The 16,309-nt window shown below is 45.5% G+C and overlaps 1 protein-coding gene across 1 annotated transcript; it reads right to left on the reverse strand.

Moving 5' to 3' along the window:
* Positions 1 to 3,072: 3,072 nt before the first annotated feature.
* On the reverse strand, positions 3,073 to 15,780 carry EMB2799 (NAD(P)-binding Rossmann-fold superfamily protein). Its single transcript, XM_087384561.1, has 9 exons — positions 15,602 to 15,780; positions 15,327 to 15,460; positions 15,052 to 15,224; positions 14,857 to 14,950; positions 4,298 to 4,409; positions 4,098 to 4,186; positions 3,918 to 4,003; positions 3,715 to 3,779; positions 3,073 to 3,465 (listed from the first exon to the last, which is right to left on the reverse strand). Exons 1-9 carry the CDS (start codon positions 15,759 to 15,761, stop codon positions 3,356 to 3,358), a joined length of 1,023 nt encoding a protein of 340 aa, XP_087240687.1. The 5' UTR covers positions 15,762 to 15,780; the 3' UTR covers positions 3,073 to 3,355.
* Between the last annotated feature and the right edge of the window lie 529 nt (positions 15,781 to 16,309).

Consider the following 16,309-nt stretch of genomic DNA (forward strand, 5'->3'; position numbering starts at 1 on the left):
GAATTTTTGTTTAGAGTCTTCTTAGTGAATCCCAAGTGGATTATGTTGACTAAAGAGAGCAAACCTAGCTGTTAAAAAATGGTTATAAAATCTTATATTAGTCAAATATTTGGTGATAGCTTTTAATTTTGCAACCATTTCACCCAAAAGTCCTTGGGGTGCCAAAACTTTGCCCAATATGCAAAATTTTGCTAAAAAAGTTTATATTGTTGGCAACGTGAGTATATATAGTGAGTTGGATAAGAAGTCCATTCCATACTATTGATCATATTAAGATTGAATGATAGATTTAAAAACATGGGATAGTCCTCAAGCATATTTGAACTAGGATTGAAAGTAGTAAAAGGACTACAAATCGGACCGTCAATGTTTAGTCAAGAACTTGGTCATGTGATCCTTCTTCTCCGTGAATACACTAAAATCATCTATGAAGACTTACATGAAAGAGATCAAGTACTCATTAAAGGTTTCCTATGCCATTCACTAAAAGTCTACCAAAGCATTCTTTAACCCAAACACCATGACATTAGAAGCATAGACTAACCATTATGTTCACAAAGGCTATCTTATCTTTATCTATCAATGCCATCTAGACTTGGTTGTATCCTTGATCACAAGACATTCTCATTTCCCCATCTCTGAGCACATCCACTATAATAGCTACCTCATTGCATGCATGCTCATCTGTTGAGTAGTTACAATCACCTGAAAATCACACCTCACAAAATCAAAAAATTAGAACTTGAAAAAAACATAGTTGATATATCCAACAGCAACAACATCCACATCCATGAAAGGCTGTGGGAGAGTGCCTTTCTGTCGACATTGCACTTTCAGGGTAATAATGCAAACTCAACTTGTCATCTTGTTTGGCTCAAGAACAATTGGGAACACCCATGTGATCCAAAAAATAAATCGCAACTTTAGAAGTTTTATCAATCTCCTCTTTCACCCTGAATGTATAATTGGGATTCATGTGGGTGTTGCTCCTATCAAAACATAACAATTTCCTCCTTCAAGTTTATTTGGTGTTGGTAGAACTTTGGATCTATCCTCTATTTCTAGGAAAATACATCCTTGGAGGACTTTAGGAGTGCTATGAATTCTTCTTTAAAATTTAGATCAAGATTTTGCACTAAATGTGCACCATCCTTAACACTACATGATCACTGAGATTAACTTCCACTAAGGCATCTTCTTTTATTGTGCACATCATATCCATCTCGACCTAATGCACATCTTTGGCTGCTATAAATTCCATGGTACATGGCCAGCATTTAGATCTTGTGGAACTTTTAGCAACACTCGAGTCTTATGTATTGTCAAAACCCCTTGGAACTCGTATTTTAAAAGTGTTTCAAAGGTTGATAACTGAACTATAAATTGCCATTGACATAATTAATTAGTTGTAATCACCTTTTGTAAAGGTGGAGCTCTTTGTAATGTTTCTTATAATGAGACATCGAGGGGACACACAAATCACTCTGGGGGACCTCCCGTCATTGTTTAGACCTGGGATACGTCCCACGGGAGTCACGATGGCTCTAGTCCTACGTCAAGCCTTGTCCAAGAGACCGAGACGCACGACACTCCTTGACGAGCACCAACGTCCCATCACCGACTATGCACCAACCAAGGGGACATGACATACGGAGGATTCCGCTCCGCTCTATAAACAATCAAGTCAATGATGGTGGAGATTGTTGTATGAAGCCCAAGTGACTTGTAGTGACATGCCATTTAATTGCAAGGACATTTGGAAGACTCCCTCAACCCATGCAAAGCAAGCATGCTTTCACCTAGATTTACTTATTATGTAGACACTTGATCCCCATGGATGTCTAGATATCTAATCAAGTTATGAGAGCCCAATGGAAAATATTACCTTTCTTGGTCCATTGATAGCCTTGTGTTCTTTGCTTTGCACTAATGTAGGTATCAAAATGGACGACGCTAACTATCCAATTGGGCAACAAGCCATGCTAACACCCCTATACTAAGCTCATGCAAAAAAGATTGCACCAGGAATTCTTGTATGAGAAAAAAAAAGTGAAGTGCAAGTAAGTGACATACCATGGCCAAGGTGATTTTGTTAAGTTATACAAATCCATCTTTTAGTATGCAATGAATAAAGCTAACTGCCATTACACCAAATAATGAGTCAACAAGTTAAGACAATGCTCTTCAAACCAAAGATTTGACAAAAAGCGTATACTATGTAAAACTCCTTGCCTCTAAAATATAAACCATATGAAATCACTTAATATAAAATATATTTTTGATAATACATGAGGACTTGAAGCTACTTACTTAGCAACAAGAGTCCAAGAAAGGGATCCCATATATAAAAAGGGGCCAAATGACATGTTCAAGAGTCTACCAAACAAACAAAGGCTGATACCTATCTCCTTAAAAAAACAAAAAAAAGAGATGTTCCTAATCAAAATTAGAAAACATTGTGATCTCCCACACTAAGACTTGGCCGTTAGGAGTGGGATGAGAAAATGAATATCCATCATCTTTAAATTTGTATTCATCTCACCTTTGATTTTTCTTGATGCTTTTAAATTACCACCCAAGAAAGTGATTTAGCTCAGTTAGGTTTTGTGAACTGGCCTCTTCAAGGAGAAGGGGTGGGTGTTGCATGTGTGTACACGTGTCTGTGTGTGTTTTCAAAAAAAGTGTTTTTCAAACAGTAATACCAAGGAATACAAACAGTTGAGAGGAAGTTAGCATACTAAAGATCAGATGTTTGTCGCTGATCTGAAAATTGCACTTCAAGCGACAAGAGACAAGAGAAGGAAAAATAAATACTCCATATTTGAAGAAGAATTCAAAGCTCATCTCTCACCCAACGAAAAAATATATAAATCTTGAAAGATGAAGAAAATGACTGAACTATATTTTCCCAGCCATGTAAAATAGGTGAGAGTCCACAGGGAAGCAAGAAACCAAGAACGAGACAGACAGACGTGTACATTTAGAAAAGAAAACAATGACAAAGCTTCAAAATACCTCCCCTTCTATCCAAGTTCTGCTCAACAATCATGTGTAAGTGGGAAAATACATGCATACATAATACAGACCCTAAGTTATTATGAATATGCTACAAAAAAAGGCAATTTCTTGTAAATGCCTGTTGCTTTCAAGACACCCGCTGAAAACTCCAACAAATAGGACATTAGGAATAAGAACAACAAAAAATGAGAATACTAATATTCCTATTGTCATAATCAAGGAGCTAACTTGTTCTATAATGAGGGAGCTTGTATCCCACAAGGTTGACTTGAAGAGTTCTTCCCTGACACAGCGACTGCACCAGAAGGAAGGATAATCTTACAAAACTCTTGAGCCTCTAGGTTGCAACACTAAAGAACTCAGCAAAACTTTTGAATTTTGGTTGCCATCCAGTTTGACTGCGTGTCTTGTCGCAGTTCATCCTTTTTCCGAGAGGGCCATCAGTACCTATCATGAAATGTCTGCCAACTCATGAACACCAATTGGAAGAACACTCTACGAAAGTCATCAATTGTCCTCCACAACCTCTGCAGCATTGACAACTGAATGCCTATGTGCAGGGATCGAAACACTTGGCACGTAAACAATCAAAAGAAAATAGATGTACTCCATGCATGGACCGTGCGCCTCATAATGACCCTCATCTCAGTATTAGATATCTTTATCTAGTAAAATTGAAGCAAAAAAGAGCTTTACCAGTGAAGGATTCAAACTTGTCCTTCAGCTTCCCACTCTTGGTAACAATGTCTATGATTTCTTGCCTACAAAAAAATTCCAAATATTTAAATGCCTTTAGTTTTGTAAATAGAACCTGTTTAGGATTGTGCCACCATATATGTGAATTCAAAATGTTATCCTTGTATGTGATGTTCTATAGTGTCCATCTAGTTCTTCCATACCTGGATAGGGGATGATTATCACAGCCCATGAAAACCTGCTTGCGAAAGCCCTTCCTCAAAATAGTCACACACAGAGAAGCTGCATCCTGTAGGCTCAGATCATTAAGATGGAATAAAATAACAAAAGCGTGCTTCTCTCAAACTTCCACAGTACATAGTCTCACGAGCCTGGGTTCAAACCTCATAATGGATGAGATTCAGTATGTGGTCCGGTCTAGCATCAACAATGCCTTTCTTAACCCAGTACACATGAGGTCCGCGATCCAATGTGTACAGCTTGAGTTAAGTAGACAATGGACGTTGAAGTTCAGCAAAAACAAACAAAAAATCTCTTTAACCTTTCTAGTTTCTGGCACCATTTGCTGAGTCATCAAAGGATATGTAAAGTCCCGCTAATCGCACAATCGTGCCACCTGCTTGAAGTACCTCCTCTTCTGCTTTTAAAAGAACATCTGTACGAGGATTCTTGCCAAGAGAAACAATGGGCGTCTCCTGAGAATCAAATGTACAGCCAAATTTACTTTCTCAATCAACTTGCAGCAATTGTCCAAATGCCAACCAACTGCTTTTACGAACATTCTCCCTCCTTTGTCTTGGTACAAGTGACACACCCAAGACAATCGACGCTACAGATGCCACTCTAAAACTTGCATAGAGATATAGGACGAGATCTTGTTGGTACAACTACCGCAGGAATGGTTCTAATAAAGGTCAAATATCAGCCAAGTTGATTGGAATTAGTTGGAATGTTTCTAATATAGGTCAAATATCAGCCAAGTTGATTGGAATTAGAGGGGGGGGGGGGGGGGGGGGCGGGGGGGGGCATTACATCTCAAAAAGGGACAACAAGGACTATATAAAGATTCACATCCAAGCATTGTACTTTTTCTGTGTGTCGTCTACTTAAGTTCTACTTCTTCAAACTGTGCACTACTTGTAACCGGCCTTTGACTGACAAAGGGCAGTATATCTTACTTTACTTTCTCACAACACCAAAAATACGACCACCAGTTCCATTGCCATTGCCAAATACAATAGCCTACAATTCCACAGCATAGCATCACTGAATCACAGAAACAAGGGAGGCTAGAATGCCCCTGCTCAATAAGCATACACAGTGACACCTGTTGCCCCAACACTTGGCGCCCCTTACAGTATTTATTTATTCACTGGTTAATTCAATTAGAAGGGACTCCCTTCCTGAACTCACCCGCAGGTGCAACCCAGTACAATGCCAGCAGTGGCTGTGCAAGTGACCAACACCTAGTAATATCCTCTTGGTTCCCTTCAATAGCCAAGCAAATTCAAGGCCATCACTGAGTCCAAGGCTTGCCACTGCTCCCCTAGGAAGAGAGTAGCACAACCCGTGCCCCAATCCTCTTCCGGGCTAATGGCAGGACAAGCAAACTTCCAAAGCTCAGCAAGCGTAGTAGATGTACACACAAAAGAAGAAGATAAGAGTACGGCCAGCAAATGGAGCCTGTTCAGCTTGAAACAGCCCCAAAAGATGGTCGACCAGCAGTTAACAGACTCTGGCAGAAGGAGGCTGTCCCTGATTGCCTTCCAGCACCAGAAAGAGTCGCGAGAAGAGTCAACCAGCAATCAGCAACCAAACCGCCATGAAGCCACCCACCCAACTGAGGATTTCAGCCCATAGCAATCTCTGATTTCAGTGTGCACAGCACCAGACAGGAGCCAGGAGATAGGCAACCAGGATTATGGCCTCAAACAGTGAAAAGGAGGCAATCTGTCGTGAAGAACGTCCAGAAAAGCATCAGAAAAGGCCCAGAATGGAGACGCCCAGGCCTAGGGAGCATGCCAGCAGCAGGAAACACCAGCAGGAGAAGATCTGTCACAGAGAAATCATCAAAAACACCTTCAGCGAGCAACGGGAGAGCTCCACAAATCTGCACGCACTCCAAGAAGACTCCCTGGTAGCGATGAAGACCCAGAACAGCAGGATAGGATAGGGTAGGGCTCCAAGTGCTTCCAGATGAGACACATAGGCACCACAAGTCAAGCATACAGCCCAAGCATGCACACACTCAGGACACATGGCAAAGTGGACGTGGGAATTTAATGGCTCTAGGGGATCACTTTTAAGACATGACCCTAGTGAATAGAACCTCTAGTGGTGAATAGAACCTCTAGTGGGTCACTTTTTAAGACATGACCCTAGTGAATGGAACCAAGCTAATAGCACCAAGAATTGCACTTGTTGCACATTTAATCATAGGTACCCTTTGGACATTAATTGATGCCCCTAGCCCGGCACCCCTAGGCCAAACTCAATGGCAATTAGTTTAATCAATTCGCCATCATGTCCCTGTGACACTACCTCTATTCTATGATTTCCCTTCTCTTCCATTTCCTCCTTCTAGTACCTGCTGCCCCTAAAGATATTCCTCTCTTGCAACTGCTACAGCAATCTTCACATATGGCAAGGACCCATAGGCATTGTTCTTCAAGATCATCCACATTTTCTAATTCTGGATTGGAGAATCGGTCCCTTCGAATAATCTTGGACTCGACAAGATTATGGGGCTCATGGAAAGATGAAGGTAATGGTATAAAAGTCATTGACCCACCTGTGAGCCCCCATATAAGGAGGACACGGGTCAGGAGAGTAGGGAAGGTAGGGTTACCTCGAGCAGGGATTTGCGCAGCAGTCTGGACCTGTTCATGCGACTGTCTGCATCAGTAATAGGTACTGCAGGGCTGTGATGGCAGCAAGGCAGCAGGACAGCAAGAAGACCTCACTGCCAGGGCCTATTTGTAGGCCCGGCAGTAGGTGAACTCTGCCACAGCAAGTCGGGTTAGTTGGGATCAGCAGACTGCAGTCCGTGTCTGCAAAACCCGGTAGGGTATTTTGCAGACTGAACCATCCATTTCTTGCAGGGTTCAGCCCTCCTTATTGCCTGCCTATAAATAGGCGCCCATTACTGGCACACCCACACAGCAACGCTGAAGCCTTGCAGTGTGGACAGAGGAGTGTGTAGACCTTTGCTATCTCTGAGATCTCAGCATTGCAATCATCTCTGATTGCTGTTTGGCCAAGCACCTTAGCTGGTACTGCAGATAAAGACTGAGTTCTCTTTCTCTTCTCTCTGCTGTATATTCTCATGATCTTCAATACATCTTGAGCCATTATGCACCGGGAACAGTTCCCAGACGGGTTGCCTGTTGAGATTCTTTCGTCATATACATACCTTGGGGTTATCTTCTCTGGACCTATCTTCACTATGAGACCCGCGATGCAGGCCTGCCTGAGCAGGGGATACACTTCATTGGCCAGATTAGAGAGGCAGTGCTTCCGCTCACACTTTCAGGATCTGCGGACCAAGGGATTGCTGTTTGACTCCTTGGTCCGTCCAGCGGTATACTGTAAGGGAGGGAGTCTATCCATTTGGAGCCCTAGTTGCCCAAACCATCTCTCTGTGCGTGCATAGCAGCATCTCTAGTCACCTGCTGCTGATAGTGCCATAGAAGAGGACAATGCTAGCCATGGTAATCTACTGCGCCCAGAAGTGCAATCCTTGTACCCCTTGACCTGGTATAGGTAGCTGATAACTTGAAAGACTGCATCCAGCTGTAGTGGGGATGACCCAAATTCAGCCTGAATTATCTGGTGAGGGACGAACGGCTTGCTGTGGGTCATCTGCAATAGCATGAGAACGTGTAGCCACTTCATATGAGCCCACTCTATATCTTAACGATCCGGCCCCCAACAAGGGCTGCCATATTTCCCGCATTGACGTGCCGTTCTCTCCTTGTCACACGAGGTCAACCAAGTCATCTGCGAGGATCTTTTACAACTACACACATTCCGGACCTGGTTGGGACCGAGCGAGCTTCCAATGAAGCTCAGCTTCTACAGGGATCATTGTTTACATATCACAGAGGAGGGTTTCATTGACCCACCAGGATATACACAAATCCACTTACCCCACTCACTGAGGATCTCTATTGGGCAGTTTCGAGTCTCTTCACATAGACTGCACATTGAGAGTGGTAGGGTAGAGGGTCTACCTCGGGAGAGGCGCATATGCACATTATGTGACATTAAGGAGGTCGAGTCGGAGGAGCATTTCATTTTCAGGGGCCCAATTTACTATGAGACCCGAGGATGCTTCTACTGCCTCTTCATGGACAGTTCTGGGGTGTTGTCTCGATTTCTCTCCTATCCAAACCAGAGATGCTTGGTGGCTTTCATCCATGAGGCAGTTCGGCACTGCGAGCGTCTACTTTGATCCCAGAGAAAAGAGTAGACCTCCTCTTGGTAGACCCTTCTCAGAGCTCGATCACAAAGTTCCTCCAGCCAGAGCATGTGGACCCCCATACTACGAGGCCTCGACATGATCGCGATCCAAAGCCAGCGACACGACAGCTCAGACAAAGGATTGATGCACATATTACACTTGGAAATATCCCCTCTCTGTTGTTCAAAGTCGGGCTCAACCGACAGGGGTCACTATAGTCCTTGTTAGGCGCAAAGCTATGACCAGGAGACGACACAAGACCACGCTCGCAAGCAACCGACAACACTCTTCCGCTGTCTCATCCACCTCGATGACCTCATCATGATGATTATGAGGATGATGATGATTATGAGGATGACGATGATGACGACGATGATGATGCTGATGATAAAACTGATGTGTAGTTGATCACTCTGACATGACTATGTAGTACTTAGCACAAATTGGTGTGGATGCTCGTTTAGTAGCTTCACCCTCATAGTTTGTTTGTATCAGGTTTCTCACAGTCTCATAGATCCCTCAGTCTTCCGAAGACTTTAATAAACTTTCTTTCTTTTCTTTTTGAGTGAGGTTTCAGTTTGTGAGAGCATCTATACGTGTTTGGGAAGAGTTTCCTAGATCTACCCACTGCGTTAGAGGTTCTAGCAATTAGGCCTCTATTTTTAACATATCAGATCCATCAATGAGGAAGGAGTCCCTCCAAGATTGAAGGTGACCCAGATTCAAGAAAGATGTGAGTCATTTGTTTGGTTGCTACAACAAAACCTACTCTTTGTTTTATGTAATTTCAGAAGCTACGACCACTCCCACTCCCATTCCAAACTTCGAAGAGGCGGGGAAGCTTGATGTGTCAAACTATGACATCTGGAAGGTCAAGATCCAGAGCCACCGTGGCTAGGAAGCTCTAGAAGATAACCGAGGACACCAAAAATTCTTCACGAAAGGTCATTGTGGCTGTAAATCCAAACGAGGTTGAAGAGCGGGAGGACAAAGACGCCCAAGCCCTTTCAATGATCATAAGGATGACAACAGGGTCTATCATTTCACACATCTAGAATGCTGATATGTCTAGTGAGGCATGGACCATCCTAACATACTTGTACCATATGAACAACACGTCTAGGACCCTACCCCTCCAATATAAGTTATTCACAATGAAGATGGAGGAAGATCACGTACATGACCATCTCAAGAAGGTGAAGGTTGTGATAGATCCGCTAGCAGCAATTAGCAACAAAGTGGACTCAAGATAAATCACACAACTGGTTCTTCGGATGCTTCCAAGAAGTTTCAAAAGCTTCGTTACTAGCGTGACTGGAGAGAGAACCAGGCCGCTTACATTCAAAGAGCTGGGTCCTTTCTTGAAGCAGGGAAGCTCGGGAGAGAATATACGAGAGCAACAACGGCAAAGCATTTCTGGCAAAAGCAAAAGACAACAGTAACACCAGTAAGGGTAAGGCCAATGAAAAACCCAAGGGCGACACGCCGGATGATGCATACAAGAAGAAGCAAGGCTTGCTTGGAGAGAAAGCAACACCGAGAACCATTCCAAAGGAAGGCCGCATCAAGGGCCAAAGGTCCGCTAGAGTTCGTTCACTCCAAGATATGTGGACCAATGAAACTCAGTCATTCGCATGTTCTCACTATTTTTTGACTTTCATTGATCATTGTAGCCGCATGATTTGGTTTCTACCTAGCTAAGAAGTCACAAGCTTTTGACAAGTTCATTCAAGTGGAGAGCCAAGGTAGAGAAGGAGTCAGGGAAAGTGTAAAGAGATTCCGCATTGATAGAGGGGCAGAATTTGCTTCAGAATCTTTCGATGTTTCTATAAGAAGAATGGGATCAAGGGGCAGCTGACTCCAGCCCGCACATCCTAGGACAACGGGGTTGCGGACATAAAGAACCGTGCAACTGTGAAAATAGGGTTGACAATGATGAGGGGGAGAGCCATCAAAAGGTTCTTACCGGGGTGAGGTGGTCATGCAACCGTACACATCCTACACAAGACGAAGACCAAGAATTGCAAATAAGACCCCTCATGAAGCTTTACTATGGTAAGAGGTGGTCATGCAACCGTACACATCCTACACAAGACGAAGACCAAGGCAATTGCAAATAAGACCCCTCATGAAGCTTACTATGGTAAGAAGCCTGTCATTTCACGCTTTGAAGGTTTTTGATTCTAATGCATAAGGATGAAAGAAAGAAGCTAGATTCCAAGAGCACGAAGAGTGAATTTGTTAGGCATAGCAAGGATTCAAAAGTCTATGGACCCTTCAACCCAGACAAGAAGCAGATCGTCATAAGCCACAATGTTGTCTTTGAGGAGATGGAGCCCCAACCAGAGGTGGTATCACATAAAGCTCTAGAGACACCCCCACTAACACCCAGATTGGCTACCAAGCAGAAGGAGAAGGAGGTACGGTCAGAGGAGTTAGAAGCACCAGAACCACCAAAGAAGACTCTACCAAACAAGAAGCAACTTCCACGATGGTATTTGAAGAAAATCAATGGCAGACAAGATTTGGCTCAAATGGGTTTGAAGGATATGGATGCTCTTCAAGAGAATGCAAACGGTGATCATGTGCGACAATCAAAGTTGCATAGGCATTGCCAAGAACCCAGTGTAGCATGCACAGACGAAGCACATTGAGGTCCATTACCATTTTACCCTAGAGCTCATCATCAACGAGATCATGGAATTAACATACTGTTTGACCTTCGACCACATCTCAAATGTGTTCACAAAGGATCTTCCAAGAGACCAACTGGAGCACCTCATTCGACGCATGGATATTGGCCCCAATACCCACAGTTGAGTCATTGAGAGGGGGTGTTAGAAAGTCACTGCACCACCTATGAGCCTTGGCCCTCCATATGAGGAGGACAGGGGTCAAGAGACTAAGCAAGGTAGGGTTACCTGAAGCAAGGATTTGCACAGCAGTCTAGACCTGTTCAGAGGACTATCTACATCAGCAATAGTTATTGCAGGGCTGCAATGGACTTGCAGCAGGTCTCCATGGCAGCAGGGCAGCAAGAAGACTGCACTGCCAGGGCCTATTTAAGGCCTGGCAAGTTGGTGCACTACAAGTACAGCAAGTCGGGTCAGGTGGGGTCGACAGAACAGTTTGCATCTGCAAAACCCAGTCTCTGTTTGCGACGGACTTGCAGCAGGTCTGCGTGGCAGCAGGGCAGCAGGACAGCAAGAAGATTGCACTACCAGGGCCCACAGTTGAGTCATTGAGAGGGGGGTGTTAAAGTCACTGCACCACCTATGAGCCTCGGCCCTCCTATGGGTATTGGCCCACAGTTGAGTCATTGAGAGGGGGTGTTAGAAAGTCACTGCACCACCTATGAGCCTCGGCCCTCCATATGAGGAGGACAAGGGTCAAGAGACTAAGCAAGGTAGGGTTACCTGAAGCAAGGATTTGCACAGCAGTCTAGACCTGTTCAGAGGACTATCTACATCAGCAATAGTTATTGCAGGGCTGCAATGGACTTGCAGCAGGTCTCCATGGCAGCAGGGCAGCAAGAAGACTGCACTGCCAGGGCCTATTTAAGGCCTGGCAAGTTGGTGAACTACAAGTACAGCAAGTCGGGTCAGGTGGGGTCGACAGAACAGTTTGCATCTGCAAAACCCAGTCTGTGTTTGCAACGGACTTGCAGCAGGTCTGCGTGGCAGCAGGGCAGCAGGACAGCAAGAAGATTGCACTACCAGGGCCTATTTAAGGCTAGGCAGTAGGTGTAGCGAGAGATAGACTATCCTCACTCTCTCCTGCTCAATACTAACTGCAACTGCAAAATGATGCACTCAATACACAAAGTGATGCTGTGGTTGTGAGTGAGAGAATCAGAGGGAGAGAATGTAGTAGATACAACTAAACAATGAATGCCCAAAGGGCTGAATACAACTGTATGAAGGGACTAAAACCCTCACTGCAAAACTGGAAGACTAGACTACCTAGAGGAGGTGAGTCCTCCCTGAAGAGGCTGAGGCTACCCTTCTGGTCTGCTGCGGGGAGGCCTGACTTTGCTGCTCTAAAGGCTTGAAGGCCTGAGTGGATGAAGAATGTGTTGGAATGGTCACCTCCCCATCTGTAAGCCCCCATATCAGGAGAGCATGGGGGGGCGAACCTAAGCACAAAAGCATGGTACCCAGGTGCCAGTGAAGGGCCTGGCAGAGGCAGCTCAAGGCGCCTTAATGGCAGGATGCAGTCACGTAATAGGCGATCCGGATGGCAAGGGTTGAGGGCAGGATCTCGACCTGCAGCAAGCCCTGGACAAGGCGTAGTAACATCAGCAGGAACAGCAGCGCTTTGGGGCCTGGAAAGTAACCTGGCAGGAGGCGAGACATGCAGGGCACATAGGCGCCTGCTAGAATCACATGGCGGGCCAGCACAGCAGGCTGGAACAGGCCTCACATGGAGGCAAACAGTGGCGCAGGGCCACATGGCAAGGCGGGGGAGCAGAGGCCAGCAAATGGGCTGGCAAACCCCCCGGCCTGGTCAGTAGGTTGATCTTGTCTGGACCATAAACGATGGGGCTGTCCCTGTCTGAACTGAACTTCCTGACTTCTGGAAACGAACTTTCCCCTCACGCCGGAAGGTGTAAAGACCTACGGGTGAAGACAGGAGGCGGCCCGATGCGATGAAGTAATGGAGGGAGCGGCTAACGGAATATGGTACTACCACTAGTCCGGGGTAGTGAAAAAAAATTGAGGATAACCCTCTGTCTCAGGAAAGAATCTGAAGCTCTAATACCAATGTAGCGGGAGATAGACTATCCTCCTACTCAATACTAACTGCAACTGCTGCTCATTACTAACTGCAACTGCAAGATGATGCACTCAATACACAAAGTGATTGAGTGAGAAAATCAGAGGGAGAGAATGTGGTGGACCTCCGAAGAGGAAAATAGATACAACTGAATAATGAATGCCCTAAGGGCTGAATACAAGTGTAGGAAGGGGCTGAAACCCTCGCTGCAAAACTGGAAGACTAGACTACCTAGAGGAGGTGAGTCCTCATTGGATCCCTGAAGAGGCTGAGGCTACCCTGCTGGTCTGCTGCGGGAGGCCTGACTCTGTTGCTCTGAAGGCTTGAAGGCTTGAGGAGTGGATGAAGAATGAGGGCCAAAGGCTGCCATTTTATAGGCTAATAGATCAGCCTGGCCAACTTGGTCAACGCCGACCTTTGACCTTCGTTGTCTGGTCAACACCGAACGCTGACCAGGTCGGGCAAAAAGTCAACGTTGGCAAATAACGCGTTGACTTTTAACCAAAAAGTCAAATCTGCATTTTCTGACATGCAATGACGTGGCGTTGGCTGTCCGTTGACTGTGTGCTGATTGCTGATTGCTCAGGGCTGCCTGAATAGCTGTGCAGACGCCTGCGTGGGCGTTGACCTGGCTGCCTGCGCTGGCACTAGCTAGCATGGCCACGGGCGTGTGGATGCCCGGACAGTAGGTGAACTCCAGCCACAGCCAAACAGTCTGTGTCAGCCGGAGGGATTTCATGTTCCAGGAACGGGTATACAGGTGTGCAGACTGAAGAAAACTATGTATAGCCTGAAACAAGCCCTGAGAATATTGTGCCAGAGTATTGATGGAGGAGTTCGAAATGAGGATCCACTACTTCACCGGGATAGAAGTCAGACAAAGAGAGCACATATCTTTATCTCCCAAGAGAAGTGTTGCTGTGAGAAGTCTGAAGTTTTTCCAGATGGAGGACTGCAAGGAAGTGGTGACACCAATGGAGGGCGGCTGAAGCTGAGTACTGAGGACAGTTGGTCGATGCCAGCAGGTCTGCGTGGCAGTAGGGCAGCATGAAGATTGCACTGCAGGGCCTATTTATAGGCCTGGCAGTAGGTGAACTCCAATCGGGTCAGGTGGACTGCTGTATGTGTCTGCAAAACCCGAAGTCAGCGATTTCTTGCAGGGTTCAGCCCTCCTCATTTCCTATAAATAGGCACCCATTCCTGGCACACAGCAACACTGAAGCGTTTCCAGCACGCAGCAAGGACTGAGGAGTGTGTACAGCTTTGCTGTCTCTGACGTCTCAGTATTGCAATCATCTCTGATTGTTGTTTTGCCCAACACCTTTGGCTGGAAGTGCTCTTTTGTGAGCAGTTTTTCCCACATCTGTTGATGAAAAGAGACTGAGTTCTCTTTTTCCTCTCTGGTTTCAGTTTGTGAGTGTGACTATAAGTGTTTGCTGCGTCAGAGGTTCAAGCACTTAGGTTTCTATTTCTAAGTGGTAAGCCCAATTGAAGTGCAGAATATAGGTAAGAGTGGCTCAAGATTAGAGAGGGATCAGCCACAAATGCAGATCACTTCCATAGCAGGACCTGATGCAAACAGCCATATAACCTTTGATGGTTGTTGATCTATAGCCAAGCAGAGGCACATCAGACATGAGTCTGTCCTGTTTCAAATAGCTATGTATACATCAAGGAGAAGAAAGCTAAACTGATCCTGTCTCAAAAACCCCGTTAAAATCAAGAGTATCTGTTTAGTTCCCATAGCTAGCCTATAACTGGATGTGCTATAAAGCAATGGACTGCAGTACAGCTAGCCAGCAGCTTCACCCATTCATTAACCTGATCCGATTATATTTAAGCGTTCTACTAAAAAGCGATGTGGTTCATAATAATACATAATTGAAAACAAGTGCCACAAATACCTCGTCACAATCGCCATTGTCACTACGATCGTACACAGCGCTGCTGGAAGTGAACAGAAAAACACCCTCTCCATTCCATTGTTTTGCAGTTGACCTGCAAAGCATACTCCTGTGTGAGCCAGGGCTCTGTCGCTCGCTCAGATATAATTAAGGACTAACCAAACCAAGGTGTTCTACAGAGCAAACGCCAAACACCTCAATTCGGCAGGATAATCTGCGCTTCCATAAGGGGGAGCGCAAAACACGACATACGGAAAGCAGGCCTCAGCCGGCCTGTCCTTCACCACTGGCTTTATTCCTAATGCTCTCAGCTCTTCGTGATGAGTCGTCGTGTTCGTTTGGCCAACAATAGTGCAACCTCGATATTCCTGTCAGCTGGGGCTTAACTTCAGTGACTTACGCGATCGTTTTAGGATAAGGCCAAACCAAAGTGGAAACCCCCCCCCCCGGGCCAAACAGACGTTTGATACCTTCGTCCACATTTCTGCTATTAGTCTTCCCAAAACGCCAGGTCCAACGATGAGCAGATCATTTGGCGTGGTAGCCGCAAGGTCACGTGTTTCTTGAACCTCTGACAATGATGTGGCTGACGAAGCCATGATACCTGTTCAAAGAAAATTTACTAGTTTAAGCAACAGGAATGCAATGCTAAGGATGAGAAGAAGCGTGAGGAGGAACGAAAAAGAGTTGAAAGAAATAGACGAGTGAAGTGTGGAAAAGGCTGAGAGCAGAATGCAAAAGGAACCTGGGAAGCGATGCGTGAGGGGGGGGAGCGATCGGAGGCGATGGCTAGGATGGAGGAGGAGCAGGGAGGGCGATGGAGCTCGAGAGGAGGAAGAAGGGCATGAGAAAAAGGAAGACGATGAAGAAGAAAAGACTCGCTCTAGCTGCATCATCATCAGCATTTGATAAAATTGGAACGATCCAGAGTACACAAGCTAACCGCCTCTAAGTATATCAACCAATGGGCCAACTTCGTTTTCACACACACACACACTATCCACAAGCCACCAACTCACCTCCAGGAATCTATCTGGCTCCCTATCCCTGTCAGCTTTTGCTGCCAGCAGATGCTCCTCGCCATCGGTTGTGCATGTGTGTGTGTGCGTCTCTCTCTCTCTCTCTCTCTCTCTCTCTCCCTGTTTATGGGGGGGAAAAACGCATCAACGAGCAGAACAATGGTAGTTTATATGGTGTACGACTGGGGGGGAAATAATGCATCTACGCACAGAATAGTAGTAGTTCAAGCAACTGGACGTTTCATGCCCACCTCCGCGAGCGACTCTTGCCCATGTGCTCGATGCCCCCTTTGGGAAGGAAACCTGTTGCTTGCCACAGGCATTGTGCTCCTCATAGTTGGTTGTGTGTTTGTGTGGGTGCCAAAAAAAAAACACATCCACAAGCGGAATAACAGTAGCTCAGATTGATGTAGAAAATTTTAGTAGGATGGATG

Source organism: Dipteris shenzhenensis, chromosome 14 (genome assembly GCF_047967505.1).
Source record: "Dipteris shenzhenensis isolate YYH24624 ecotype China chromosome 14, Dip_SZ_1.0, whole genome shotgun sequence".
In the NCBI taxonomy this organism is placed as follows: Eukaryota; Viridiplantae; Streptophyta; class Polypodiopsida; order Gleicheniales; family Dipteridaceae; genus Dipteris; species Dipteris shenzhenensis.